General features: G+C 47.5%; 1 protein-coding gene across 4 annotated transcripts; it reads right to left on the bottom strand.

Annotated features, from left to right (window-relative positions):
* Nucleotides 1-886: 886 nt before the first annotated feature.
* On the bottom strand, nucleotides 887-26,357 carry RNF20 (ring finger protein 20). Of its 4 annotated transcripts, none has more exons than XM_081844883.1 (20): nucleotides 26,244-26,357; nucleotides 24,144-24,303; nucleotides 23,027-23,194; nucleotides 22,777-22,924; nucleotides 20,921-21,103; nucleotides 19,919-20,037; nucleotides 18,972-19,118; nucleotides 18,492-18,569; nucleotides 18,274-18,393; nucleotides 16,635-16,814; nucleotides 15,782-15,917; nucleotides 12,806-12,927; nucleotides 11,093-11,490; nucleotides 9,104-9,221; nucleotides 7,163-7,312; nucleotides 6,069-6,281; nucleotides 5,228-5,353; nucleotides 3,157-3,297; nucleotides 2,334-2,435; nucleotides 887-1,534 (listed from the first exon to the last, which is right to left on the bottom strand). In XM_081844883.1, exons 2-20 carry the CDS (start codon nucleotides 24,270-24,272, stop codon nucleotides 1,358-1,360), a joined length of 2,955 nt encoding a protein of 984 aa, XP_081701009.1. In that variant the 5' UTR covers nucleotides 24,273-24,303; nucleotides 26,244-26,357; the 3' UTR covers nucleotides 887-1,357. The 4 variants fall into 4 exon arrangements, with proteins under 4 accessions (XP_081701009.1, XP_081701010.1, XP_081701007.1 ...); XM_081844884.1 differs by having other exon boundaries at nucleotides 11,093-11,379; XM_081844881.1 differs by having other exon boundaries at nucleotides 22,777-23,194.
* Nucleotides 26,358-27,186: the final 829 nt, after the last annotated feature.

The following is a 27,186-nucleotide window of genomic DNA, read 5'->3' as shown; positions in this document are numbered from 1 at the left end:
CCGAGGTCCGTTCTTAACCCGAAACTGTTCTTAATCTGAGGCGTTTTCGCTAATGGGGCTTCCCACTGCCACCACTGCGCAATTTTCGTTCTCATCCTGGGGCAAAGTTCTCAACCCGAGGTACTACTTCTGGGAGTTTGTAACCCGAAGCGTTTGTAACCCAAGGTACCACTGTACTATGAAACTAATGAAGCTTAAGCTTCAAGGCCCCTAACCCCAGAGGGACCCCAGAAGCAACTTTAGTCTACATTGCTTAAAAACTTTGGGTCTAGTAGACCCAATTAGAGTCACACGACTCAACATGATTTTTGTTGTTGTGTATATTTCAGCAATCCCGAAGTTTGAAAGTCAGTAGCAGAGATGCTGTAAATCTGTTGCGGAATAGTGTAGGGGCCCTACACAAAGAGGGCACAGCAGAACACTCAAGACACTCAGGATATTGCTCAAGGCTGCACCATCTCCCTATCTACACACACACACAAACACACACACACACACGAGTGTGTATGTCAACATCCAGGGCTGTCAGGTAAACCAAGGATTCACTTCTGAATCTTTCCTCTTCTGGTGCAGCAAGGAATGTGCATTGGTTCAGAGACAGAGATGGGCCCATCACCTTCTGAAACCTCAAGCTCTGTTATGTGCACGGCACTGGAAATTATTGCCTCACTTCAGAAGGTCAGGATTAAGTCCAGTCTTAAGCCTGGGGTGGTTTCATTTCCATCATTCTTCTGCCCACACACAAGTGCCTGCCTACAGTAAGCCTTTAAAGGGTTACACCAAGTCACCTTGATGCAACCCCTACTGTGTGTGGGACCATAGAGACTCCACAAGCTTCTCAGTACACACAACTGCAAGCACGGACATACACAAAACAGTGAGACACTTTGACCGGGAAGAACAGTTTTCTCCTTTATTAGAAAGTAAAGGAACTTAAAGCGATGAGAAAGCTTGATGAAAACTACTTCCAAGCCAACTTCCCAGTTTTAAGGTTGTTGTTTGGTTTAAGCCACAGGCCAATTCACATCAAGGCCGAAAGCATACACCGTGTCTCCACAACAACCATCTATAACAGGCACAGGCAACAGCTGATGACTGGCTTGGTGGCTGGGCTGTGCCTAAAGGAAAAGCCAGTGGGGGGAGGGACCCCCTGAAGATTAAAAAAAACAAAAACCAAGAGTACAAAAAAAAAATTAACAATAACCCAGCTGTACCCTCCAGCAAAAAAGGGATCTGCCATTACAAAAAGAAAAGAAAATCGGTGAAAGAGAGGGGCAGTAGCCAGCCTGCTGATGGGAAATTAATATGGTGGTTGGCAGCAAGAGAGGGCTCTCTGGCCTCCCGCAACTCGGAAGGCTCAGCCAATGTAGATGCGATGGAAGTCATTGGCCCCGAAGGCAGCGTTGCACTTGGGGCACTTGCGCTGCCGGGTGTCGTAGCGCGTTTTCACGCACTCAAAGCAGAAGACGTGGAAGCACTTGGTGAGCACAGCATCCTTCTTGCGCATGTTGCAGCAGGGGCAGGTCAGGCGGCCCTTGGGAAAGGAAGAGGCATCGTTTAAGGTACACCTGGCTGATGCCGAGGCTAACGACAACAACAACAACAACAACAACAACAACAACAACAACAATAATTCCTTTGTACGCCGCCCATCTGACTGGGTTTCCACAGCCACTCTGGGCAGCTTCCGACATATATAAAAACATAATTAAACATTAAACATTAAGAAAATTCCCTGGTCCTGAATGGAATAACAGTGGCCCTAAAGGACCAGGTGCGCAGCCTGGGAGTCATTTTGGACTCGCAGCTCTCTGTGGAGACTCACACTGTCTACCAGCTCCACCTGGTACACTGGCTGAGACCCCACCTGACTGCGCATTATCTCACCAGAGTAGTACATGCCCTGGTTATCTCCCACTTGGACTACTGAAATACACTCCACGTGGGGCTACCTTTGAAGGTGACCTGGAAACTACAAGTAATCCAGAATGCGGCAGCTAGACTGGTGACTGGGAGCAGCCGCCAGGACCATATTGTTTACAACAGGGTGGGGAGCCCGTGGCTCTCCAGATGTTGCTAGGACGGCAACTCTTTCCTATCATCCCTGGGTCTGATGGGAGATGAGGGGCGGAGTCACATCTGGAAGGCCACCAGTTCCTCACCTCTGATTGCCCCAAAGTGTCAGAGGGTTCTCTCCTGCTATTAGCTCAGAACTGCTGCCATGTCCCAGCCACAGTCCCTTGGGCACTGCTAACTGGGGTCTACTTCCAATGCTAATCTGCCTCAGCCCAAATCCATCCTCCAAGTGGGGACGTTAGCATCCCGTTGCCTACCTTGTAATCTTTGATCTCCTCCATAAGGATCTCGTCGCAGTTGGGGACCATGTCAGGTTTCTTGGTAGTCTCCAGTTTCCTCCGCAGCCTCGAGATGTCTTCCTGCAGGGGAACATTAGCCAAATACATGTCATTAGGACCAGCACCTTCTCTCCTAAGAGCTGCAAAAGGCTCCCAGGTGTAAATTTGCAAGCTCTGCCCATTTTCCTTAAAAAACTGGGGTGGGGGGCTTCTTCACAAGGGAGGACGCATCACACACATTCAAAACATACTGGTATGATACATGATTAGCTTAGATATTTTGGATGAGGCAGAGCAATGTGACCATGAAGCTCCGGCTTCAGGAAGTGAGGGATGTCAAATGTGCTTCCTAGAGGATTTGACTGGCCAGTTGGGAAGATATTGCTGGACAAAGACAAGAGTCTTCAGTGCTCACTATAGCACATTTTTCAAATGCAAAGGTCCCCATTTTGATCCCTGGCATCTCCTGGCAGGACTGGGCATGTGCCCTGCCTGAATCCCAGGCAGCTGCCATCAGTATGTGTGGACAACGCTCTGCTGAGCAGACCGAGTGTCTGAGTCAACACATGGCAACTTCCTACGTAGAGATTCTTCTTAAGTAGGGATTCACAACCAGCAACGACCAGGGAGAAAAACAGTGATGGAAAACAGCTGAAGTTGAGCCATGGCGATGGAGGGCAACCATTCAGAGAAGGTGCAAACCAAAGCACTGGCAAAGAGAAAGAGGCAGGAACTTTGAGTTAATATGAATGGAAACAAAGGCAGATTGGGCCCAAGGTAGCCAAAGCCGCCCGCCGGGTACCTGGGCTCGCTTGAAGTTGAACATGTCTTTCTCCTTGGTCACACTGTTCTCCACAATCTCATCCTGGAAGTCGTGCAGCTTCTTCTGCGCCAGCTCCAGCTGCGCCCGAAGGTCATCAGCCAGCTGGGCCGCATCCATAGCCTGAAGTGCAAAACAATGAAAGCTCCTCTCTCTCTCTTTCTGGCCAGCTGCTGACCTTGCAGGGATGGAGAAAAGCAGCCCAGAGCGTCAACCTGTTGTTGCACTTCCCACTTTTAAAAGGCGTCTGCAGACCTTTTTGCTCACAGCTCCCTACTCAAAGGCAGCAAAGCTTTCAGGCTTTGCTTTGGCAAAATCTTCAAAGGGAAGATTTAAGAGTCAAAAGAGGGGGGGGGATCCTGGAGGGTAAAATCGAGCAGGTTATTATTCTGGCTGCACTAAGGTGCAGCACAGAAATAGCCACAGATAAGGAGCCAAGAATAACCTGGATGGGTTAACAGAAGGCCTGAGGTCCTCCAGATATCACAGGACCAAATGCCTCCAGCTTCTCCAGCATGGCCAACAGGCAGGGAGGTGTGTCCCAGCAGGATCATTCTCATCTCCACACTGTGCCCACATATACCAACCAAGAGCAGGTGATGGAGTAGCCAGAAACCAAACTGCATGCCTCTTTTTGTTGTTGTTTGGCTGGTGCAGCAGTGCCCATTCCCACCAGTGCCATTTCTTCAGGGGGAGGGAACCCTTCCAAGGGATTCTCATCACTATCATCATCAACCCCCTCCTCTCCTCCTGACCTCTGACCCCACTGCTTGCTCTGCTTCCCTGTTACTCTCCCATCACTTATCCCTCCCAGAAAACTCCGCCGAGCTAATTATTTTCATCTGGCTGCCCTGCTCGTTATCCCTTTGAAGTTCCACTCTTCCTTTCATCCGCTGCCCCTTTTGGTCTTCATCAAATCTTTCTGTGGCCACTGGTTTGGTGTGGTGTGTGGGGCTTTTTGGGAAAAACAAACAAACAAACAACTCCAGAGGGGTATGTATAATCTGGTTTTGTGTCCTAATTACGGCATTATTTGGGATTTCTCAGCGGCTTCCCCCTGGAGGGAGATCAAATAAAATAACCATCCCTTTGTATTAATGATGGGGCAAGCGTTCAAAGGACTCACACAGCCACTGCAGTTCAGAGAGAAAGAAGCCGGTCGGCGTGTCTTCGTAACTACCTTCCAGGCACCAGGCAAACTGAGCCCCTGGCCCCCTCGGGCTTTTCACAGCGTTTCATCTGGCTTTGAGGATAGCTGCTCCTCTGCTCAGCTTGCAGTTTGCTTTATTGGTTTCCTTCTGCCTATTGGGTGTTTTTATTATGTTCTTTTGCAGCCATGGGTTCCTGCTTTGTCTTACTTTATCGCTAGCTTTCTTAAATGTAAAGGGCGAGATACGCTTTCTAATAAATAATGCTGCTTTTCATTTTACTTGTATTCCTTACAGCGATATTCTGCCTTTCCTCCAAAATAGCACAAGGCACTATATGAGCCCACCTGCATTTAACATCGCAAACGGCCCTGTGGGTGGTGGGGGACTGGTCCAAGATCAGTAATTGAGCTTCATGAACAGCTCCAATGGGTTTTGGTGCAATAACCACCATATTGATACGGTAAGCAACTTATGCCTATTTGTTTCCATTAATTAATTTAAAAGCATTTCTAGACCACTCAACATTTTAAATATCTAAGCGGCATATGAAAATACAACAGTACCATAAAAACAGAGATGCAATATAAGAGCCACTAAAAACAGCTGTTACAGAAGCAGAAATGCCAGAATAACAGGGTCCAATCTTATGGGTCAGAGAAAGCCTGGGCAAAAAGATGTGTCTTCACATGACATCTATGAAAACACACCTTCTTGGATAAGGCTTCTCATATGGAATAGGAAGGGCATTCCACAATGCAAGGGCAATGATGGATAATGCCTGGTTTTGAGTCACTGCCCTATGATATTCCGCAGGTTGTGGGGCCCCCAAACCCCCCCCCCCCCCCGATGATCTCAGTAATCTTACAGGCCTACACAGGCGCAGGCAGTCTTTTCGAGCTTACCTTCCGCTTGTTCATTTCCAGGGCCTGGGTTCGCAAGCCCAGCTCCTTTTCTCCTGTGCCAATGTTGCTCTGCAGGAGATGCTCTTTCTCCTCTAGCTTGCGTACAACTTGCAACTGGGCATCCACCTTCAAGAGGCAAGAACACAGAATCACAGAATTGCAGAGTTGGAAGGGGCCCTGAGGATCATCTACTCTGACCCCCTCCAAATGCAGGAATATGCAGCTGTACCATACGGGGATCGAACCTGCAACCTCTGCATCATCAGCACTACACTCTAACCAACTGAGCTATCCATTCTGCTCATCACAGCCATCAAGAATGTTACCTGCCCCAAAGTGGAAATAAGCAGAAGTCCCAGAAAAAGAAGAATGGATACAAAAACTAATGGAATATGCAGAAATGGCGAAAATTACCAAAAAAATAAGAAATCAAGATAACTAACTTTTTTTTATAAAAGAATGGAAATAGTTTATTGAATATTTACAGATAAATTGTAAACTGATAAAAAACATTAGCAGGAATAATATAATAACCTGCAGTTTTATAACAGTATATATTTACAGAAGATAAATAAATGAGCATAATGGATATGCAGAAGATATTAAAAAAACAAATTTAAGGAACCAGAGAAAGAGGGGGAAGGAAGTCAAAATTTGGAAATGTTAAATTGACTGTAAAACTAATGAAATGTATAAATTTGGAAAATATGGGGGGGGGGACCCTAAAAGAAAACCTTGCTTTTTCTTGAAGGCGACAGGTGAAGTATTCAGGAAACTGAATTCTGAACCCCAGGCACTGAGCCCTTTGCTCCTCCTGTCCAACTCCCCTTTCCCCACTCACCTGTGTCTTTAAGGTGAGCACCTGGTCTGCCAGCTCCTCCTTCTCTTCTTTCAGCAGCTTGTGGATCTGGTTGGATTTGATGCGCTCCGACATGAGCTTGAAGTTGGCGTCGTCCTTCTCTCTCAGCTGCTGCATCAGGCGGATGTTCTGTTCCTGCATGTCCTCAAAGGCCTGGCCCGTCACGTCCATTTCGGAGAGCAGCGCCTCCTCTTCCTGGAAGAACGGCAGAGCAACCAATGGGGAAACGAGGCTGTACTTTCAACCCTTCCCTTTCCACCGGGGGGGGGGGGTGCTCCTGAACTCCCACCAGCCCCAGCAAGCATGGCCACAGACATATTTATGAGTTCCTCTTTGAAATTTTCAAGAAAGGAAGAAAACAAGCATTAAAAAAAAAAAATGGGTGAAAGATCTGGAGATTAATACACAGGGCAGAGTTTGGGGCTGGACTGGCAATAAAACAGGGGAAAATATTAGTAAGCAATAAATCTAAGAGATCATTACCACAAAACCTGACACCAATTGTCTTTGACCCCTCATAAACTGAAACACGTATAGTCTGGCTCATGTTTACTGTGGGAGATGTGGTATAGCACACACATTTTATATTCATATTTTCAGGAAACATAACAAGATAAAAAATTTTTTTACTGCAATCATACTTTGGACTATATAAAAGCAAATCACATAGTTGGAATCCACCCCCCCAAAAAAAAAAATCCAATAAATTATCTAGAAGAGTGAGTAGAGAGTACAGATGTAGAAGTGGTAACTAAACTCCTGACTGCAGCTAAAAGATTGATTTCAACGTATTAGGTTTTTTTTAAAAAAAGCAAAATGGTTTTGTAGAATCTGGCATATGGCGATAACGTATAAACTCGCCATGTACAACCAATGGACAATGTAATGTGTGAACACAGATTTATAAAGATGGGCAAGGCCTTTTTTTTTGTTTTGTTTTTTTGTACTGCAGATTTACCGCAAGGATAGAAGACTATATTCACTATTTTATTTTGAAAGGCCTTTTGGAAAAATAAACTCGTTGTTTTTATCTCTTCCTATTTTTATACAGAAACTTTCTCTCTAACACTCCTCACCTGCTTAGCCATGGCGAGTTTCTTCTGCAGGTATTCTATCTGTTCCTCCACAGCCCGGATCTTCCGAAGAGCGTCCTCGTCTGCCATTTTTTTGCTCTCTTTCTTCTCCTTGTCCTCCAGTTCCTTCACCCTCTGCCTCAGCTCCTCCAACTGGCAAAAAGTAGGTCAGGAAAAGGAGGTTGGGTTGAAAAAATAATAAGTATATACACAAAGTATGAAATGTGGTGACAGTAATAATAATACAACAAAACAACAACACCACAAACTGGCTTATAATTATAAAACCAAATTTACTAGAATAATAGCTAGAATAGAGATAGACTTGTAACAATTCAAACAACAGAACCATTTATCCAGTCTGTATAGTGGTTACTGCACATGTAACTTGTTAAGATACAGTTGTATATTTATCCATCCATGTTTACAGTATCTCCAGGCTTTGTCTTGCACATGGCACCTTAGTATGTTTGTTGTTCTATTCTAGCTATTATTCTAGTAAATTTGGTTTTATACTTATACAGTTTGTGGCGTTGTTGTTTTGTTGAAAAAATAATAACCAGGAAAGGGATTTTTTAAAAGGCCACAAAAAGCTACTACCAACCTTTGGCCATCACCTCCCGGAGGAAATTTGTCTAGGATACATGTGGTTTTCAAGGAATTAAACTTTGGTGAGGCATCAAGTTTTCCCCAGGTCCACAATGCAGCTTTAAGGCAGAGCGCTACCCTCCACAGAACCCTTTGCGTTTCGCAAAAAGTGGGGAGGACTTTGCAGCAATGGACCTTAAGTGGGAGGGGGTGGACTTGTGGCCGTCCAAATGGATGCTGTTGGACTGCGACTCCCATCAGCTCCTGTCAACATGGCCACTGGTGGTGGAAGCTGCAATATCTGGAGGTCACTGCTTCCCCAGCCCCGCCTTCAAAAGTCTATGGAGGAAATGTCCAAGTGCTGTCCCAGGTTACTATGCTGCTGAGAGCCTAAGAAGCCCCATGAGGAACGGGAGAACAGAATATAAACACCGATTGGGTGGATGGGAGGTTGCCTGCTCTCGATGGGGTTACACTCCCTCCGAAGGAGAAGGTACGTGGCTTGGGGGTCTGGATCCTTTGCTCTTGCCTCAGTGGTGTGGAGTGCCTTTGGCTGGTGACCCAGCTATATCCCTATCTAGACAGGGATAGCCTTACTGTCACCTATGCTTTGGTAACCTCTAGGTTGAGTTATTGCAATGCATTATACGTAGGGCTGCCTCTGAAGACAACTTGGAACTTCAGCTGGTACAGAATTCAGCGGCCAGGTTGCTCAGTCAGTTTGAGCATATTACACCGATCCTGGCCCAATTCCACTGGCTGTCCATTAGTTTCCAGGCCCAACTCAAAGTGGTGGTTTTGACCCACAAAACCTTCAAAGGCTCAGGACCACAATACCTCAAGGACTGCCTCTTTCCATATGAACCTACTTGGGACCCTGAAATCATAACCTGAGGCCCTTCTTCGTGTGCCCCCCCACGAGAGGTTCGGAGGATGGCAACACAAGAAGGGGCCTTTTCTTCAGTTCGTGGCTCCATGTTTGTGGAAATCTCCCCAGGGAAGTTTGCCTGGTGCTTTCATGATACGTCTTTAGGTGCCAGGCAAAAACATTCCTCTTCCAACAGGCCATGGGCTGGATGACATTCTATGTCCTTTTAATTGTGTTTGTTGGGTGCGGGCGGTGAGGGGTTTGTTTCGTTCTTGTCCAGGGGGCCACATATTCAGGATCTAGATAGCCCTTGCGGTCCCTTCCAGTTCCACAGTTCCAGAAAGACTTGTTTTTATTATGCATTTTGTGTTTTTGTTTTGTATTTTGATGCTGTGAACTGCTGCCCTGAGCTATTCAGACAAAAGGTAGGTGGCATGCAAATTCGATAAGTAAAATAAAATAAATTGGGCAATGGCAGGCACAATTACCTCAGCTTTGGCCTTCTTCTCTGCAGCCATCAGTTGGACTTTGTCTCTCTGCTCCTTTGGGGCTGAGCGGTACATATCCAAAAGCAATTTCATTTCCTTCTGGCTTTCTTGAGCCTTCCTGAATATATTGAAAAAGGAAAGTGAGAATGCAGCTAAGGCCAAACAGCATAAGATATGGTCTGCTTCAAATCAAGAACTGCTTCCTGCCATCTCATTGTGGGACTCTGAGTAGGCATGTATTGGGTGCAAAATAGGGAAACTTCAATCCAAATGTGTTCTGTATCTTTGAACGAGAACAATTCAGTTCTCGAGCTGGGCGATCTATGGTCAGAACTGGATGCTCACAATTTTTCTGGCAAAAGGTGTTTAAGGAGATAACGGAAATCGCTGGGTTGAAGCTGACCGAAAGTCCAGAGGTAGCATTACTATCAATTTACGACGGGGTGGAAGGATCACAGGCTATGAAGGACTTGTTCACAAATTTATTGACAGCTGCACGAATTACGATAGCTAGGAAGTGGAAGGGGCAAGCAGAATATAAAATGTAATAATGGTATAAAGAGGTGTGGGATATAGCTGTTAATGATAAATTAACATGTGCCATTAAGGTAAGACGGGGAATATGCAAGAAAAATGATTTTGTGGAGATATGGAGGGTGTTTGTTGAATTTGTACTGTTAAAATGGAAAGAGATCAAACCATCGCAAGAGGTGTTGAATTCTGGGAGGTTGGATAGTTACAATGGAATGGTCTCGGTGGTGGGGTGAACATTTTTATTCTTATTTATTTATGATTATAACTTTGTCAGATAAAATAAAATAGAACTGGAATGCCCAGGAGGGAGTGTGCAAGAACTGTTTCTCAGTGACTGAGAGCTTCAGACAATGAGAGGCCCAATGGCCCAGAGAAGAGAGATTGCAACCACCCAGGCCGGCACATTAAACAATGGGGGATACCTTTTCGCGAATCCTAAGAGGGAGACAGTCACTATGTATGTGATGGTTCTTGTCCTTGAACTGGGTAAGAAAGCTCACTTGGCCTCATGTGCTGCACACATCCACACAGCCCAAAGACTAGTGCTGACAGCTGAGAAACAGCCCCAGAGGGCTCCTAGCAAATCCATGAACATCATCTGGCTTACTACCAGCAGAAACTTAACCATGCCTACTCAGGAGCGCATCCTACTGACTTAAATGGGGCTCACTCCCAAGCAAGCGGGGTTAAGACTGCAGCTTTGTTATGTAAGTTCATGAAATTTGGAACAGGCTAGCTAGGCACAACAGCCGCACGACAATTCAGAGCCTTGCGGCCACCTGTTGAGATCCAGATATGTAGGACGCCGGAAACAGCCACACCAACAGAACAGAACAGTTGTACCTTGGATCTCAAATGCCTTGGCTCCCGAACAAACCGGCTCCCAAAATACAGTGGTGCCCCGCAAGACGAATGCCTCGCAAGACGGAAAACTCGCTAGACGAAAGAGTTTTCCGTTTTGGAGGTGCTTCACAAAACGAATTTCCTATGGGCTTGCTTCGCAAGACGAAAATGTCTTGCGAGTTCCTGTGGGGTTTTTTTCCTTTCCCCCCCTTTTTCTAAGCCGCTAAGCCGCTTATCTGCTTATCCGCTAAGCCGCTAAAAGCCGCTAATAGCGCTAATCCGCTAATCCGTCAATGGGCTTGCTTCGCAAGACGAAAAAACCACTAGACGAAGAGACTCGCGGAACGGATTCTTTTCGTCTTGCAAGGCACCACTGTATTGAAACCTGGAAGTGAGTGTTCTGGTTTACAAACGTTCTTTTGGAACCCAGCATCCGACGTGGCTTCCGATTGGCTTCAGGAGTTTCCTGCAGCCAATCCGAAGCCACACTTTGGTTTCTGAACGTTCTGGAAGTTGAACAGACTTCCAGAACGGATTCTGGAAGGTACAGCTGTACACCAACAATACTGCCAAATGATCCAACCACCAAAGAGCAAACTGCGCCCATCTTACTTTAGATCCGACTTCAGCTGCTTGACCAACTCGGCTTCCTTCTTCCTGCCATCGTCGTGCTTCCCCTTGTCCTTGTCTTTACTGAACTCTCTCTCCTTCTCAGATTCCTTCTGCTTCTGCCGCTCCCTCTCTTTCTCCTTCTCCTTCTCCCGTTCCCGCTCCTTCTCTTTCTCTTTTTCCTTCTCCCGCTCCCGCTCCTTCTCCCGCCGCTCCCGCTCCCGTTCCTCTTCGTCCCGTTTCGCTTTGCTCTCCAGCGCGTCCTCGGCAGGGCCCTTGGAGGCAGAGCCCTGGGAAGAAGAAGGGTCGTCGGCGTCCTGCTTGATCTCCAGCGGCTCCTCCTTGGGGTCCTCGGTGCTGGACTGGGAGTGCAGGAGGGCGCTCCCGCTGCGGGAACGAGTCTGCAGAACAGCGGGACATGCGCACGCATGAGAACATGCAAAAGCTGCCTTCTGTCGCCGGTTCATCCAATGTGGTGCTGTCTACTCTGATTGGCAACCGCCACCCAGGATTTCGGATAGGGGCATTCCCAGCCCGACTTGGAGATGCCAGGACTTGGGACCTTTTGCATGCAACACAGGTGGTCTATACCTATAAGCTATGACCCCCTCCCCCCCAAACTTACATGGAATACTTTCCCATCAGGGTTGTTTATGGGCTTCTCTTGCCCTTGGACTTGACTGGAAAGACAAGGACACCCTTGACACCCTTGCTCTGGCACATCCAGGACAGAGCTTTGAGAAGAGGGTGGGAGCACAATGTGCTTTTGGAGTGATTGTGTGCTGAGCACAAATATAATTTTTAAAGTGCCCATATGGATTGTTTTTCTTTGTGTTTCTCTCTCTCTTATGCTATCAATAGGTTTGGCTTTCTCTACCACACTCATTATTGTTCAATAGTTTAGCACGACCTCTTAATAATAATAATAATAATTTTTTTAAAAAAATTATACCCCACCCATCTGGCTGGGTTGCCCCAGCCACTTTAGTCGGCTTCCAGCACATATAGAAACATAATGAAATATCAAACATTAATAGTAACTATCTGATCCAATAGAAAAAGTCACAATAAACCTTAAATAAACAACTTATATCAAATAAAGCAATATTCAATAATGCATTAGACTCTAATAGCAAAGAACTATGATGAAGAATGATAAATTACAATAAATAATTGCTAATCAATAATCAATAAAACAGCAAATCACAATGCATAAAATACCGTAAAACATATTTATATAAAACTATGTACCATATTTTTCTGTGTATAAGACTAGCCTTTTTCCCCTAAAAAATAATGTCAAGAATTAGGGGGCATCTTATACATGGATACATCTCCCCCTGTTTTCTTAAATCCGAGGCCCCCAAAATAGGGGGTGTCCTATACATGGGGGCGTCTTATAGACGAAAAATACATTAATCCTTCATTAAGGATACATTAAGCCTTCAACATTAATGAAAGCCCTTTTTAGGAACTTGAAAAAGAACACCCTGATTACTCATGTAGAGAGAGAGTGTGCATATAGGTATAGAAATATATAGATATACAGTATAATGCATGCTCGCAAAAACTGCTGAGGGTAAGCTCCATTGAAAAAGAGGCCTTGCCCCCTTTTCTGTCACTCACATATGCTATTTTAAAAAAACCCGCCCTAAAAAGACACCGTCTCACTTCCCACCTTCTCACTTGTCTCATCGGCTTCTCCACCTCCCTTACCTTGCTCAGATCAGACTGTGCCTCCCGCAGCTTCCGCTTGTATCTCAGGACCTCCCCTTTCAGCTGGTGGTTGTGGTTCTGGAGGCTGCTGATGAGGTGCCGCATCTCCCGATTGATAGGACCTGCGTGAAGACCATCACATGGGAAGAGCCAAGATACAGTAAGATCTTCCAGCTCTTCTAGATCGGTTGCAAAAGAACCTGAGAAGGGGCCTTCCTTTCAGGAGATTTTCCCCCAGCTGGTCCAGTCTAAGGAAGGGGAACCTCAGGATCAAGTGTGGCCCTCCAGGCCTTTCTATCTGGCCCTTGGCACTCTCCTTAGACCACACTCCCTCTCCCTCTAAGCTACATCTCTCGCCAGTTCCTGGACAGAGGACAGAGAGGGGTGTGTGAGTATACGTGTAGAAACTGAGGTCCAGCGCCGAGGGCCTTCTGGCAGTCCCCTCACTGCGAGAGGCCAAGTTACAGGGAACCAGGCAGAGGGCCTTCTCGGTAGTGGCATCCGCCCTGTGGAACATCCTCCCAACAGATGTCAAGGAAATAAACAACTACCTGACTTTTAGAAGACATCTGAAGGCAGCCCTGTTTAGGGGAGGGTTTTTAATGTTTGATGCATTACTTGTATTTTAATATTTTGTTGGAATCTGCCCTGAGTGGCTGGGGAAGCCCAGCCAGATGGGCGAGGAATGAATGAATGAATGAATGAATAAATAAATAAATAAATAAATAAGTTATTATTATTATTATTATTATTATTATTATTATTATTAACTAACCTACTGTACAAAGGAAAAATTGTGTGTGTTTTGCTGTGATCCACCCTGAGATCTTTGCAAGGAGGACGGCATGCAAACTTAATAAATAAATAAAACAAAACGAATAAGTAAAACAAACTAAAACAAAAATTGCACGTGTTGCTTTGCTCGCTTTTGTATTTGGCCCCACCCACCTGTGGTATACGGACCCCTAGAAATTTTCCCAGAAAGGAATGTGTTCCTCGGACCGAAAAAGGCCTTGACTGTCTCCAACCTAATGAAGGGCAATGACTGTACGGCATGGATGGACTCCAACTGCCATCAAGCCCAGCTACAATCCAGGAGACAGAAGCTGGAGCCCAACAATATCTGAAGGGTCACAGGCACCCTGCCCCTGATGCACAGTTGTCAGAGCGGCCAAGAATGAGACCCTGCAGAAGACACCAAAATGCATGGAATCTCGCTTCCCAGTTACTCGGCCGCCATACAACTTAGATGTATTGATTCATTCCATGTATAACCAGTCCCTTCCTTTTTTCCTTAAAAGCAGCGTTTATCAAACTTGGGTCTCCAGCTTTTTTTGGGGGGGGGGTTAAAATATTTTTTCAAATTTATACGTTTCATTCGTTTCACAACCAATCTAACATTTCCAAATTTTGACTTCCTTCCCCCTTTCTGCGGTTCCTTAAATTATTTTTTTAAATATCTTCTGCATATCCAAGTTCATTTAACTTGCTCGTTTGTTTATCTACCGTAAATATACACACATATAAAACTGCAGGTTATTACATTAATCCTGCTAATGTTCTTAGCTGTTTACAATTTATCTGTAAATATTCAATAAGCCATTTCCACTCTTTTATAAAAAGTTTGTTATCTTGATTTCTTATTCTTCCGGTATTTCTGCATATTCCATAAGCTTTTGTATCCATTTTTCTTTTTCTGGGACTTCTGCTTCTTTACACTTTGGGGCAAGTAACATTCTTGCCACTGCAGTAGCATACATAAATAAATTTCTATACAATTTAGGTAGCTCTGTCCCTAATAATTCTCAAAAGAAATCTGTAGCTAGCAGGACCATTGGTCAGGGCCGATGGGAGTTGTAGTCCAACAACAGCTAGAGACCCAAGTTTGAGAAACACGGCTTTAAAAGACGAAACTCAGACTATCAGAGGTCTGCGGTAGCGGTATTTAAAAATCTGCAACCATACAGAGTTTACCGTATTTTTCGCTCCATAAGACACACTTTTTTCCTCCTAAAATGTAAGGGGAAATGTGAGTGCGTCTTATGGAGCAAATGGCGCTGCGCAAAGAGGAAGAGTTGCGTAGTGCCCCTTCAGCGAAGCACCTCTCCTGCGAAGTGGGAGGAGGAATGGAGCCCCGCTTGCTGTCCTGCCTTCATCCCGCTGCCCTGAAAAGGCTTCGCACGGCTATCCCAGAAGCCAGATCCCTCTTGCTGTTCCAGCTTCTGGGATTCAGAATTTTTTTTTTCTTGTTTTCCTCCTCCAAAAACCAGGTGCACCTTATGGTCTGGTGTGTCTTATAGAGCGAAAAATATGGTGATCTTGTGATCACAGTGGCTCAAGACAGGGAAAACTAAGGCAGAGAGCTCTCGGGCAAGTTCCTGACTAGAAAAAGGGGATCCCTGATTAGCCACATGCTCAGGGCTTACCTGAAAGATCACGAAGGTTTTAAGACAAGAGGACTTACTGTACTTTTCCGTGTATAAGACGCCCCCGTGTATAAGACCACCCCTATTTTGGGGGACTCAAAGAAAATGGGGGGAGATGGCACAGAGTCATTAAGCTTTTTTTGTGGAGGATTGCCAAAAGTCACCCATCTGCCCACGTTGCAAAATCCGCCTCCCATCTGTCCCATCACCGGCAGAAGCTGCCAATCACCCGCCCAACTGCCGGAGCGTCACCATCCATTGATGCAGCAACCAATGACACGCACAATATCCGCTGACAGCCGCAGCAGTAACCAATCAAACATCCAGCCTGTGCACTACAACCTCCACTTTTTAGCATGATTTTTAAAGAAAAGAACATAGTCTTATACACGGAACAGTACGGTAATACCCAAGAGGTGCACAGTGCTCAGATTATCTGCACAGGTGAGGCTAACCTGGCTGCAGCTCAGCTACTGTGGATGTTTCCCCAAGAGAGGTGCCCAACAAGGAAAACCCGAGTGCCTCTGTGCACAACCCGACTTCAAGTCACCTGCTTGTTCGTTAGCGGCAAGCGTCTGCTCAAACTCTATCCGCAACATCTCGTACTCCTTGCGGACCTGAGCAAGGGTGTCTTCGAGCTGAATGACCTCTGTTCGCAGCTTCTTGTGCAGGCTGACTTCATCCCGCTGGTGAGAAAGAGAAAGAGAGATTTCAGCCTCGATGTCTCTGACTTCAGCAGCAGCCCCCTCTTGCTGCGGGATGAGAAGATGCTGAGAGAAAGGGTTGCAGATCCTCTTCTTATGCCGTGCATGTTGGGTTAAGGACCCAACAGCAGCAGCTAGTTCTCCTCCAGCTTCCCTCTTCTTAATAATTCCTGAACATCCACAGACCCTTACTTCGAGGGAGGACGGGTGTGTCACTGTAAGCGGCCGGAGTGATTCAGTATCACACTAAGCTCCTGCAGCCAACCGGAAGCCGCGGAAACCCCATAGCACGTTCGGGTTCCAAAGAACATTTGCAAACCGGAACACTTACTTCCGGGTTTGCGGCGTTTGGGAGCCAAACCCGTCTGAGTACCATGGCGTTTGGGATGCAAGGTACAACTGAAATACGAAAAGGGTTTCCATTCTTCTACAAACACCTCATTGTTAGAGTCTCTTTGTCATATAATAATAATAAATAAACCTTTATTGTTACTACACCACCTGTGTGCAGGGAAACTAAACGAGCCCCCTACCCCCAACACATACGCTCAGTCTTGTTCACACTCTGTGTGATTGTCGGAAATCAATTGCACCACTATTTTTTTGTCCAGCAGTGAGTTTAGTGCAGGTGCCAACTGCCATGATCCACCCCAGGGAAAGTGAGAGGAAAGAGAGGAAACAAGGGGAGGAAGCCGTTACCTCAATGAGCTCCACCTGGCGCTGGTGGGTACCCCGGGTGCCGTGAAGAAGCGTTCGGGCCTCGTCTAGCTGAGATTTCAGTTGCAGGCTCTCGTTGTACAAAACGGAGAACTGGGACTGCATGCAGCGGTACTCTGGGGTTTCCTTCACCACCTCCTCCACTGCCCGCCTCAGGTCCACCTGGGCAGGGGGCCACAGAACAGGGGGTGGGGAGGCAAAAGAGAAAATGGTGCCCCGTGACACACGGCAGAAACAAAAACTGCACTCAACACTATGCAAAAGAGCGGAGCGAATTCCAAATGTCTGCAGTGTACTTAAACGGCCAGAAAGTGGAAGCACTGCATCAAAAATCGTTCTACAGTTGCAAGGAAACACTCGCTTCATAAGGGAGGGGTGTGGAATCTATGGATTTTGAAACACAGCGTGTTGATTTCAAACAAGCAGCTTCTGAGGAGCCAGGGCAATAAAACAAAGAGAGGCACGGTTTTAGACACCTCACCCAAACTGTATCCAAGTCATGCGTAAAACATGTTATCTTGAAAAAGAAATTCATGAAAGGATCTGCTGAACCCCACCTATGGAGATCACTTAATGCAGCGGTCAGCAAACTTTTGCAGCAGGGGGCCAGTCCACCGTCCCTCAGATCTTGTGGGGGGCCAGACTATATTTTTTTTGGGGGGGGGGTGAACAAATTCCTATGCCCTGCAAATAACCCAGAGATGCATTTTAAATAAAAGACACATTCTACTCACTTAAAAACAAGCTGATTCCCGGACCATCCGCAGGCCGGATTTAGAAGGCGATTGGGCCAAATCCGGCCCCCGGGCCTTAGTTTGCCTACCCATGACTTAATGTTTACCTTTCCTCCTTCCAATGAGCTAAAAAGCTGGGATGGGGAGCCTGTTGCCCTCCAGAGGTTCTCAGACACCAAATCCCATCAGCTCCAGCCTGCATAGTCAATGCTTAGAGCTGATGGATGTTGTATTCCAGCAGCACGCACACGCGCGCACACACACACACACACACACACACACACACCATCTCTAGGCTAGAGAGCTCTGCCTCCACTGGCATGGCTGAAGCATCACTCGACATACAACATTTACCTGTCCTAATCAAGAAGCCACCTGGACTGAAACAGGTGATGCTGCCCCTTGTGATGAGCCACCAGAACTGCAATAGGGAGCATCTTCCTAGGACAGTGGAATGTTCTAAGGCTTGGGACTAGCCCAGGGGTCAGCAACCTTTTTCAGCCGTGGGGCGGTCCACCGTCCCTCAGACCATGTGAGGGGCTGGACTATATTGGGGGGGAATGAACGAATTCCTATGCCCCACAAATAACCCAGAGATGCATTTTAAATAAAAGGACACATTCTACTCATGTAAAAATACGCTGATTCCCAGATCGTCAGCGGGCAGGTTTCCTGCCCCTGGACTAGCCTCACCCACGCAGGCCGCCAGGAAGTACTAGAAATGGCTTCCATCATCATCATCATCATTATTATTATCACCATCCTGCCTTTTTAATTGTTAATTAAAATTTAATTTTAGAGTCTGCAAGAATTAAGAGTGCCGGACGGGGTGGGGGAGGTATTCCTTGACTATCAGGAACATGGAAAATGCTTTCCCTCCCTGGTACCTTCAACTTGTCGTTCTGCGTGGTCACTTCCTCAAGATCCTGACGCAACTTATCGAGCTCGCTCAGGCGGTTCTGGGCAAGCTCCTTGTTTTCCTCGAGTTCGGCATTCATCTCCTCAAACTGCAAAAGAGAGAAAGGGAAAGGAGCCAGTTGCTGAAAGCCTCATTCGCACCACTGCTACTTCTATGCTTGCCCGTGTGCAAAGTCTCAAGGTTTACCTTCCGAGAGTTGATTGTGATTGTACCCCCATACAGGCTGCTTCCAGCTCCATACACCTTGTACCCTTTTGAGTTCACCTGCAAAAGACACAGTAGTTTTATTTTCAACGTGCAATTTCTTAAGCACCGAGAGCCGGGTTGGAGACAATGGTCCCAAACAAGCGGGATACAAATCTAAAAATAAAATAAGGACAACGCTCGCTAGGCGTTTCCTCCTTCCGACAATTAACAGTGGAAGCCCCCATACACTGAGTCAGGTCGTTGATCCATCTAGTTCAGGACGGTCTGCACTGACTGGCAGTAGCTCTCCAGGGTTTCGGCCAGGGGTCTCCCCTGGCCACACCTGGAGATGCTGAGGATTGAACCCGGACCAATCCTGTGTGCAAGACATAGATGCTCCACCATGGAGCTACGGTCCCTGCCCACACCTTCCAGGGCTGCTACAACCCTGGAGCTGTTCCCAGGGGTGCTGAGTCTCACCCGCTCCAAGACATCTGCCAGGTGCCTGTTCAGCCTCTGCTCCCGCTTGCGGATCTTGTCGATGTCCCACTGCAGGTCGTCAATCATGGTCTCCAGCACAGACACGCGAGACTCCGCCATCTCCACTTTCCTTTGCAATTTAGCAAACTGCAGGCAAAGGAACAGGGGCAAAGAGGAGAACGAGAAAGCGCAAGAAACGGTTTTTATCATAGCTCAGAGAACAACTGACTGCCTGGACCAGTGATGGCCAAACTTGGCCCTCCATCTGTTTTTTGGGACTACAACTGCCATCATCCCTAGCCAACAGGACCAGTGGTCAGGGATGATGGGAATTGTAGTTTTGAAACAGCTGGAGGGCCAGGTTTGGCCATCGCTGGCCTCAACTTAACTTCCCACACGCTGAGGCAAGCAGATGTTCCCCTCCCTCTTCCCAGAAGCCTCAGTGCTTCCTTTCGACTCCACATGGAAAGAAAACGCAGTGGACAGAATGGAGAGTTGCTGCGGTGGCTTACGTGCTCCTCGCTAGACAGCCTTGGGCAAGTTACACTCTCTCAGCTTAAAAGCCTCAGGGGGGCAGCATCAGTTTACCTGGCCATGGCATTTCCTTGGTCAAGTTAAGCCACACACCCAACTCTCTCTCTCTCTCTCTCTCTCTCTCTCTCTCTCTTTCTCTCTCTCTCACACACACACACACACACACACATCTCTACATGCTGAAACCCTGCAACTTTGTCAACCACATTTTTTTTTGCTACCCGGTTTACAGCACTGCAGATAATAATAATAATAATAATAATAATAATAATAATAATAGTTATTATTATTATTTACTTGTACCCCGCCCATCTGGCTGGGTTTCCCCAGCCACTATGGGCGGCTTCCAACAAAGATCAAAAATACACTAAGATGTCACACATTAAAAACTTCCCTGATCCTCTCCTCGTTACCTCCTGAGACATAGTGCGATGCTTTTCCTGGAGTAAATCAGCCAGTTCTTGCAGTCGCTTGTTCTCGTTTGCCAGGTAGGAGTTCAGCTCCTGGAGAGCCTCTTCCATCAGAGAAACATCTGAGGGAAGAAAGGCTTTTGGAATGCTACTATAAAAAAAAACTTCGGAAGCTAGCGGGCCTGGGCGTATTCTGTGCAAAACTCAGTACTGACTATGCAAATTCAACACCCTTAGAATATTGGCGGGTTTTGTTTTTCAAAGCAAGCTTTTGCCCTCATAGTTAACGACAGGTTTCAAAAGTGTGGGAAGCAAGGCCCAGTGATCTCGCATCAGATTTGTGGGGCGGAATTCAACACAGCACTTGGGAGACTGTTCTGTCAGCTCAAGCTTTTCTGTCTGCCCAATGGAACAATATCTGCTTTCCTCACCTCACACATCGTTCTGGGAGTTCTCCAGAGTCTATTGGGGGGTGGCAGAGGACACATGGGGAAAGGCAGGGGGAGGCTTGCATTGACTTCTACTAATGAAACCAGGCAGCTGAATCCAGCCCCCAAGGTTCAAGGTTTCAGCATCCTGCTATTGTTCCTTCATGCTCAGATGTGGAGGCATAGCAGAGGTAGCCACAGAAATGCTGCGGAAATGTAGAGAGAAGGGTTCTGCACTGAAAAAAGCAAGCAAGCAGCAGCGGACCCACTAAGAACAGGGTTAGCTCTCAACAGCATCTACCACTCTCATCAAGCCATACAATAGGGAACACCTGATGAAACTAATCACGAGGAAAGAGGGGCGGCTACCAGTCTGGCTTGCTGGCCAAACCTCCAGGAACTAAAAGACTAGGCCCCTGCCCCGAGGAGCATACAATCTAAAATTTGACACAAGGAGAACCACAACAGTGGTAGCATTTGTCTACTGTGAGACTCATTTTCTTCCAAGTTATTTATTAACTGCTTTTGAGAATGAAGCCCTCAAAAACGATATATATATTTCGGGAGCATCCCATACCTCCGCTGTTCAGCTTCTGGGAGAGCGCATCCACCCTCTCCTGGAGCTTATCGTACATGGTCACAATCTGCATGACGACCCGGCGAGAAGACTCGACGCGCTCCTGCAACTGAGATTCCATTTCCTCGCTGGTGCTGCTGGCCAGCGTAGCCAGGAAAGAGAAGGCCGGCTCAAAGATCTCTCCTACGAAATGATAAGAAATAATGCCCAGCCATGAAAGGACACAGCTTTGCGCTCCTTGTTGTTGTTAAAAAAATTAAATTTGTATACTGCCCTATACCCATGGGTCTCAGCGTGGTTCACAAGATAAAATCACAAAATAAAAACAAAAGCAACCCAATAACCCCCTCCGGATACATTTTAAAAGGGCATTTGATGTCAACCACCCAAAGGCCTTGAAACCTAAATGGGGCAGTTATCATCCCCACCTCCCTGAGCTCATAACCATCTGATTTGTAAAGAGCTACCTGACAGGAGAAGGGACACGGGTGGCACTGTGGGTTAAACCACAGAGCCTAGGGCTTGCCAATCAGAAGGTCGGCAGTTCGAATCCCTGCGACGGGGTGTGCTGCCGTTGCTTGGTCCCTGCTCCTGCCAACCTAGCAGTTCGAAAGCACATCAAAGTGTGCGGGAAGGTAAACGGCGTTTCTGTGCGCTGCTCTGGTTTGCCAGAAGCGGCTTAGTCATGCTGACTCCCTCAGCCAATGAAGCGAGATGAGCACCGCAACCCCAGAGTCGTCCACGACTGGACCTAATGGTCAGGGGTCCCTTTACCTTTACCTTTTACCTGACAGGAGGAAGCAGCAGCAGCAAATATTTCCCACTGCTTTCCTGTTGCATTGAATGAATGCCAGATGCAAATAAAACATTGGGCAAGCTTCCAGTGTTTGTGTACTAAATACAAATAAAATAAACATACTGTGTCACTCTCTAGGGCAGAGTTAGGGAACTTCGAGCCCAGAGGGCTAAATGCAGCCCTCCAGAACTCTCTCTTCAGCCAGGCCAGACCCCCAACCAGCCTGTTATCCCACTTGAGTGCTTTTGCCTGGCTGGAAGGTGTCCTTAGACCAGAGACAACGCCTCTTTCTCGCCTGGAGGGAGACTGGAGAGATGTGGGAATCTCTGGCATTTGCAGGCAATAATGCAACCTACAAGCAGAGATATCACCTTGCCAACAAAGGTCCATATAGTTAAAGCTATGGTTTTCCCAGTAGTGATGTATGGAAGTGAGAGCTGGACCATCAAGAAGGCTGATCGCCGAAGAATTGATGCTTTTGAATTATGGTGCTGGAGGAGACTCTTGAGAGTCCCATGGACTGCAAGAAGATCAAACCTCTCCATTCTGAAGGAAATCAGCCCTGAGTGCTCACTGGAAGGACAGGTCGTGAAGCTGAGGCTCCAATACTTTGGCCACCTCATGAGAAGAGAAGACTCCCTGGAAAAGACCCTGATGTTGGGAAAGATTGAGGGCAGAAAGAGAAGGGGACGACAGAGGACGAGATGGTTGGACAGTGTTCTCGAAGCCGCCAGCATGAGTTTGACCAAACTGTGGGAAGCAGTGGAAGACAGGAGTGCCTGGTGTCCTCTGGTCCATGGGGTCACGAAGAGTCGGACACGACTAAATGACTAAACAACAACAACAACCTTTCAGTGGGAGAAGTCGAATTCATTGCGTCTTGCCCCACTCACCACAGGCCCACAAGGCAAAATGGCTCTAGGTTCTAGAAAACTTACATTTTCTGGGGTAAATTACACTATAGAGATTGCCAAGGTTTTCACAGGAGTTATTTCCAGTTCAGAATTTTCCACACCGGGAGAGAACATCCGCACTGCCGCTCCTAAGCCACCATTCTCACCTCTCTCCCGCTCTTCTTTGCGCTCCTGGTTACTGTCCGAATCAGGTTCCGGTTCCGGCACCACCAGGGCTTTCCGTTCCGACAGAAGGTCACCGAGGCCTTGGTCCAAGTCGTAGCGCTTCAAAATGATGCGAATGTTCTCGTCGAACTGAAGGGGAGGGGGAAGAAACACATAGCGCTCAATTTTCAAGGGGGTTGAGACAAGCAGCAGGAAAGAGAATGGGACTGAGAGAGGCAGACCCTGGCACACCTGGCTCCAGTAGCGATTGACAATCAGCAGCGAAGCGTCGTCCGTGGCCTGCCGCCTTTCCAGCTTCTCTATGTGCTCCCGCAACTCATCCTCGATAGCCTGCCGCTGGTCCAGCATCTCTGCCAGCTTCCGATTCTTGGTCTGGAGGGTGCGGATGTCCAGTTCTTCCTGAAATCACGCCAAGAGCAGTTACCACAATAAAGGTAAAGGTACCCCTGCCCGTACGGGCAGTCTTGCCAGACTCTAGGGTTGTGCGCTCATCTCACTCTATAGGCCGGGAGCCAGCGCTGTCCGCAGACACTTCCGGGTCACGTGGCCAGCGTGACAAGCTGCATCTGGCGAGCCAGCGCAGCACACGGAACGCCGTTTACCTTCCCGCTGGTAAGTGGTCCCTATTTATCTACTTGCACCCAGAGGTGCTTTCGAACTGCTAGGTTGGCAGGCGCTGGGACCGAACAACGGGAGCGGACCCCGCTGCGGGGATTCGAACCACCGACCATGCGATCGGCAAGTCCTAGGCACTGAGGTTTTACCCACAGCGCCACCCGCGTCCCTAGTTACCACAATACTCAGGCTCAACTAAGTTCCCTCTGAGACAGTAGATTTGGCTGCAGAGGAATTGACAGCAGGAGACAACTGGCATAAGGCATTTTTTCTTCCAGACCAGGAGAATGGGGAATTAAAAGACAATGGGGAATTAAAAGACAAGCTCATTCACGTTGAGCACTGAAAATTAACATGGCAGGAAGAAAGGCTCCAGCTCTAGGCATGGTAGCTTTTGTTTGTTTTCAATGCGCAGAGATTTTTTTAAAAATTGGCTTGGATTACAGAGTAGCCAGTCAAGTAAAACAGGGTGGCCCTCTGGATACTGCTGGACTCCAACTCCCATCAGGCCCAGTCAGCATGGCTAGTGGGCAGCGAGTCCACCGGCCCTCACTTGCAGCCTGCAGCCCAAAAATAGGTTTGCGATTGCAAAAAGAACTAGGCCTCAGACCTCCCAGCTAGCAAACGGAGCTTATCCCACAGGAGCTGATGGGAGCCCAAAAGTGGGAACTGGAATTCCATTCAGCAGATTTGTTAAGAAATGGAGAAGACCACTGCAGAAAGAGATACAAACCGTTGAGGAGACGCCACCAAGTTTAATGGTCTCCACTGTGGTTCCCGAGTCTTCGACACCCGCTTTCTTCTCCGGAGGTCCGGAGGGACTGGCCTCCGAAGCCACCCGTTTGTTCCCAATCCCAGACATGGTGGGACACGACTGGAGGTGCCCCCCTCTCCTGAAAAAAAAGAGAAAGCATTTTTTATATATAAAACAACAACAAGGTTTTCTTTCTATATTGTTCCACAGGAAAGATTCCTAACTAGCTGCACAAATCAAATTTGAAACAGTCTTCAAATTAGTAGTAGTAGTAGCAGCAGCAGCAGCAGCAGCAGCAGCAGTAGTAGTACCCTGCCCAGCTGACTGGGCTGCCTAGCCACTCTGCGTAGCTTCCAACAAATATAAAAACATGATTATTAACTGCAAACATTAAAAAATTTCCCTGAACAGGGCTGCCTTCAGGTGTCATCTAAAAGTTGTGTAATTCTGTATCTCCTTGACATCTGATGGGAGAGTCTTCCACAAGGTGGGTGCCACCACTGAGAAGGCCCTCTGCATGGTTCCCTGTAACTTCACTTCTTGCACTGAGAGAACCACCGGAAAGCCCTCAGAGCTGGACCTCAGTGTCTGGGCAGAACGATGGGGGTGGAAATATATAGTGGGCCAAAGCCATTTAGGGCTTGAAAGTTCAGTACCAACACTTTGAATTGTGCTCGGAAATGTACTGGGAGCCAGTGTAGGCCTGCTGCATCCGAAGTTTTGCTTTGAGACCAATCTGCTTCAGAGTAATTGACGCATCACTTTTTAAGTCTGTAAATTGAGCCTACAGAAACTTGTTCACTTAGTTCAATGGTGAGGAACCTGTGGGCCTCCAGATGTGGAAAGACGCCATCTCCCATCAGTCCCAGCCAGCACTGCTAACATTCAGGGATGATAGGAGCTGTAGTTTAACATCTGGAGGGCTGCAGGTTCCCTAACCTGTCTTTACTTCATTCTTTTGCCACTGCTTCTCTGCGGAAACAAGACTTGCACTCTCCTGGGATCAGAGCCGTCTTTTTTAAAAAGCACACTGGAATCCAGAAATGCAATTATCAAATCTTTAAACACACACCCAGTGCAGGCTGAATAAAGTAGGGAAGTTTAGGGGCAATGGTAGCTCCGTAGCCTGCCCAGATGACATCTACTCTGCCTGAAAACACAAACACAGAATGGGGAATAGAAATAGGGACATGGAAAGCAAGGGGACTGGAACAGATCCTGGCTGACGAAACAGAACTGCAGGATAGGGAACACAGTTCCACTCCCTGGACAGAAAAGAGCTTGAAAACATGGGCGCCTGATCATCAGAAGCAAAGGCCTTTATTAATTATTATTATTACTATCATTAAGAATAATAACAATGATAAATATGCAACCCATCTCTGGGTAGACTCCCAACAAAATATTCAAAGCACAATAAAACATCCACCACTGAAAACTTCCCTGCCTTCAGATGCCTTCAGATGCCTTCTAAAAGTCAAATCGTCGTTCATCTGTTTGGCATCTGCTTGTTGGACAAAGCCTCAAAAACAAAAAAACACCTAACCAAAGGCGAAGCTCGGAAAATTCCCGTAAAATCTAGAAGAGTTTTCCAGACTTCACCCCCCCCCCAAAAAAAAGATTGAACAGTTGGCAGCCTCTACTCCCTTTCTTCACCCCTTTTCACCAAGCAAATCCTGTGACAAGGTGTGCAGTGTTTCCCAAAAATAAAGCCGTGTTCCCTTTTGGCGGGTGGGGGGCAGTCTGCACATGCCTTGGGGCACCCTCTCCAGGGCAGTGGGAAGTTTTGAAAGCCCAGAGTGGCCACGGTAGCACCCCAAAGGGCGAGCACCCAGAGGCCCCTAGCTGAGCCTGCCAACCCAAGGCACTGTCACCTACTCCCACCCCAGGCTCTGCTGCCTGCCAGCCAGAGCTGGAATGAAACCCACCCGGGCAAGGGAGCCCCCTCTGCCCCCTTCTGCCCTAGGCCTGCCCCCCAACCCCCAACGTCGCCCCGCCCCTCAGGAAACGAAAACGTCCCCCCCCCCCACCGGCTCCCCCCGGTCGTCGCAGGTGCGCCCATCCTCCCAGCACTCTCACCTGCAGACCCAGCCGAGCCTCCGGCCTCCGGCAGTTGCTCAACAGGAAGCAGCCCTTCGATGACGACAGCGGCGGCTCGGCCAATCCCGCCTGGCTCCTCCCACCCTTTCTTTCTTTCTCCGCCCGACTTCGGAAAGCGACAGGTGCCCTTAGCTAAAATGGCGGTCGCTCGCGGAACCGTAGCGCCAAAAATGCAGATTGACAAGACCGGTGCCTATATTCCGAGACTTTCTACAGAGAAAGGATGGGGGCGGGACGGAGGAGCAACTAGGCTTCTGCTTTTGACTGAGTGCGGGTTTAATCACGTTTTCTTGCAGGGCTACTCGGTGGCTATTAGCCACACTGGCTATATAAACTGCTCCCCGCCGTTGGAGGGAGTAATGCTTTTGAATGGCAGTTGCTGGGAATCCCAGGAGGGTTAACCTGTGCTCTGAAACCTGTTTTGCTGATTCCCCACCCAAAAAAAATCTTGGTGGCCGCTGTGAGAACAGGATGTTGGGCTTGGGGGGGGGGGCAATTGAATAAAATCCATAATCACATAACAAGGCACACCCAGACTATTTGAATGGCAATGCCGATCATGTTAGGAGAGCGGGGCGGGACCTCTCAAATATTTTATTGGGGGCTCAAAGGGACATTGGCCCCCTAGGAGTTGGCTCCTATGGCCATTGGCTTGATTCAGTCAGGTTCTTCTTATGCTGCGAGCTGAGATGCGTTTCTGCGGATGGGATTTTTCTGCCTGGAAATTGAAACCAACCAAGTACAAGAAATAAAAGGGGCAGGGTGGGAAAGCTCAATAACTGCGCAGCTCCCGATTTTAAAGCACCATTGTGATCCAAAAAAAAATAGTAGCTGGATTTTATTCTTTGCTGATTCTTTTTTCAAGAAAACCCCAATCTTTCGGGCTGCAAAATCTTTATCTTACTGGCTACTTCTGAGCATT

The sequence above is a fragment of the Podarcis erhardii genome, assembly GCF_964252035.2.
Source record: "Podarcis erhardii genome assembly, chromosome: 17".
Taxonomy (NCBI): domain Eukaryota; kingdom Metazoa; phylum Chordata; class Lepidosauria; order Squamata; family Lacertidae; genus Podarcis; species Podarcis erhardii.
The sequence above is the reverse complement of the archived record's forward strand: the minus strand, read 5'-3'. Positions and strand labels throughout refer to the sequence as shown.

Bases quoted from the DNA above. Each gene is read 5' to 3' on its own strand.
- RNF20 (XM_081844881.1), bottom strand. From the start codon at position 24,272: ATGTCTGGGATTGGGAACAAACGGGTGGCTTCGGAGGCCAGTCCCTCC. The intron at 7,313-9,103 runs GTAATTGTGCCT...ACTTTTTGCCAG, and splicing joins AGAAGAAGGCCAAAGCTGAG to TTGGAGGAGCTGAGGCAGAG. The intron at 6,282-7,162 runs GTGAGGAGTGTT...CCGTTCTTCCAG, and splicing joins AACTCGCCATGGCTAAGCAG to GAAGAGGAGGCGCTGCTCTC.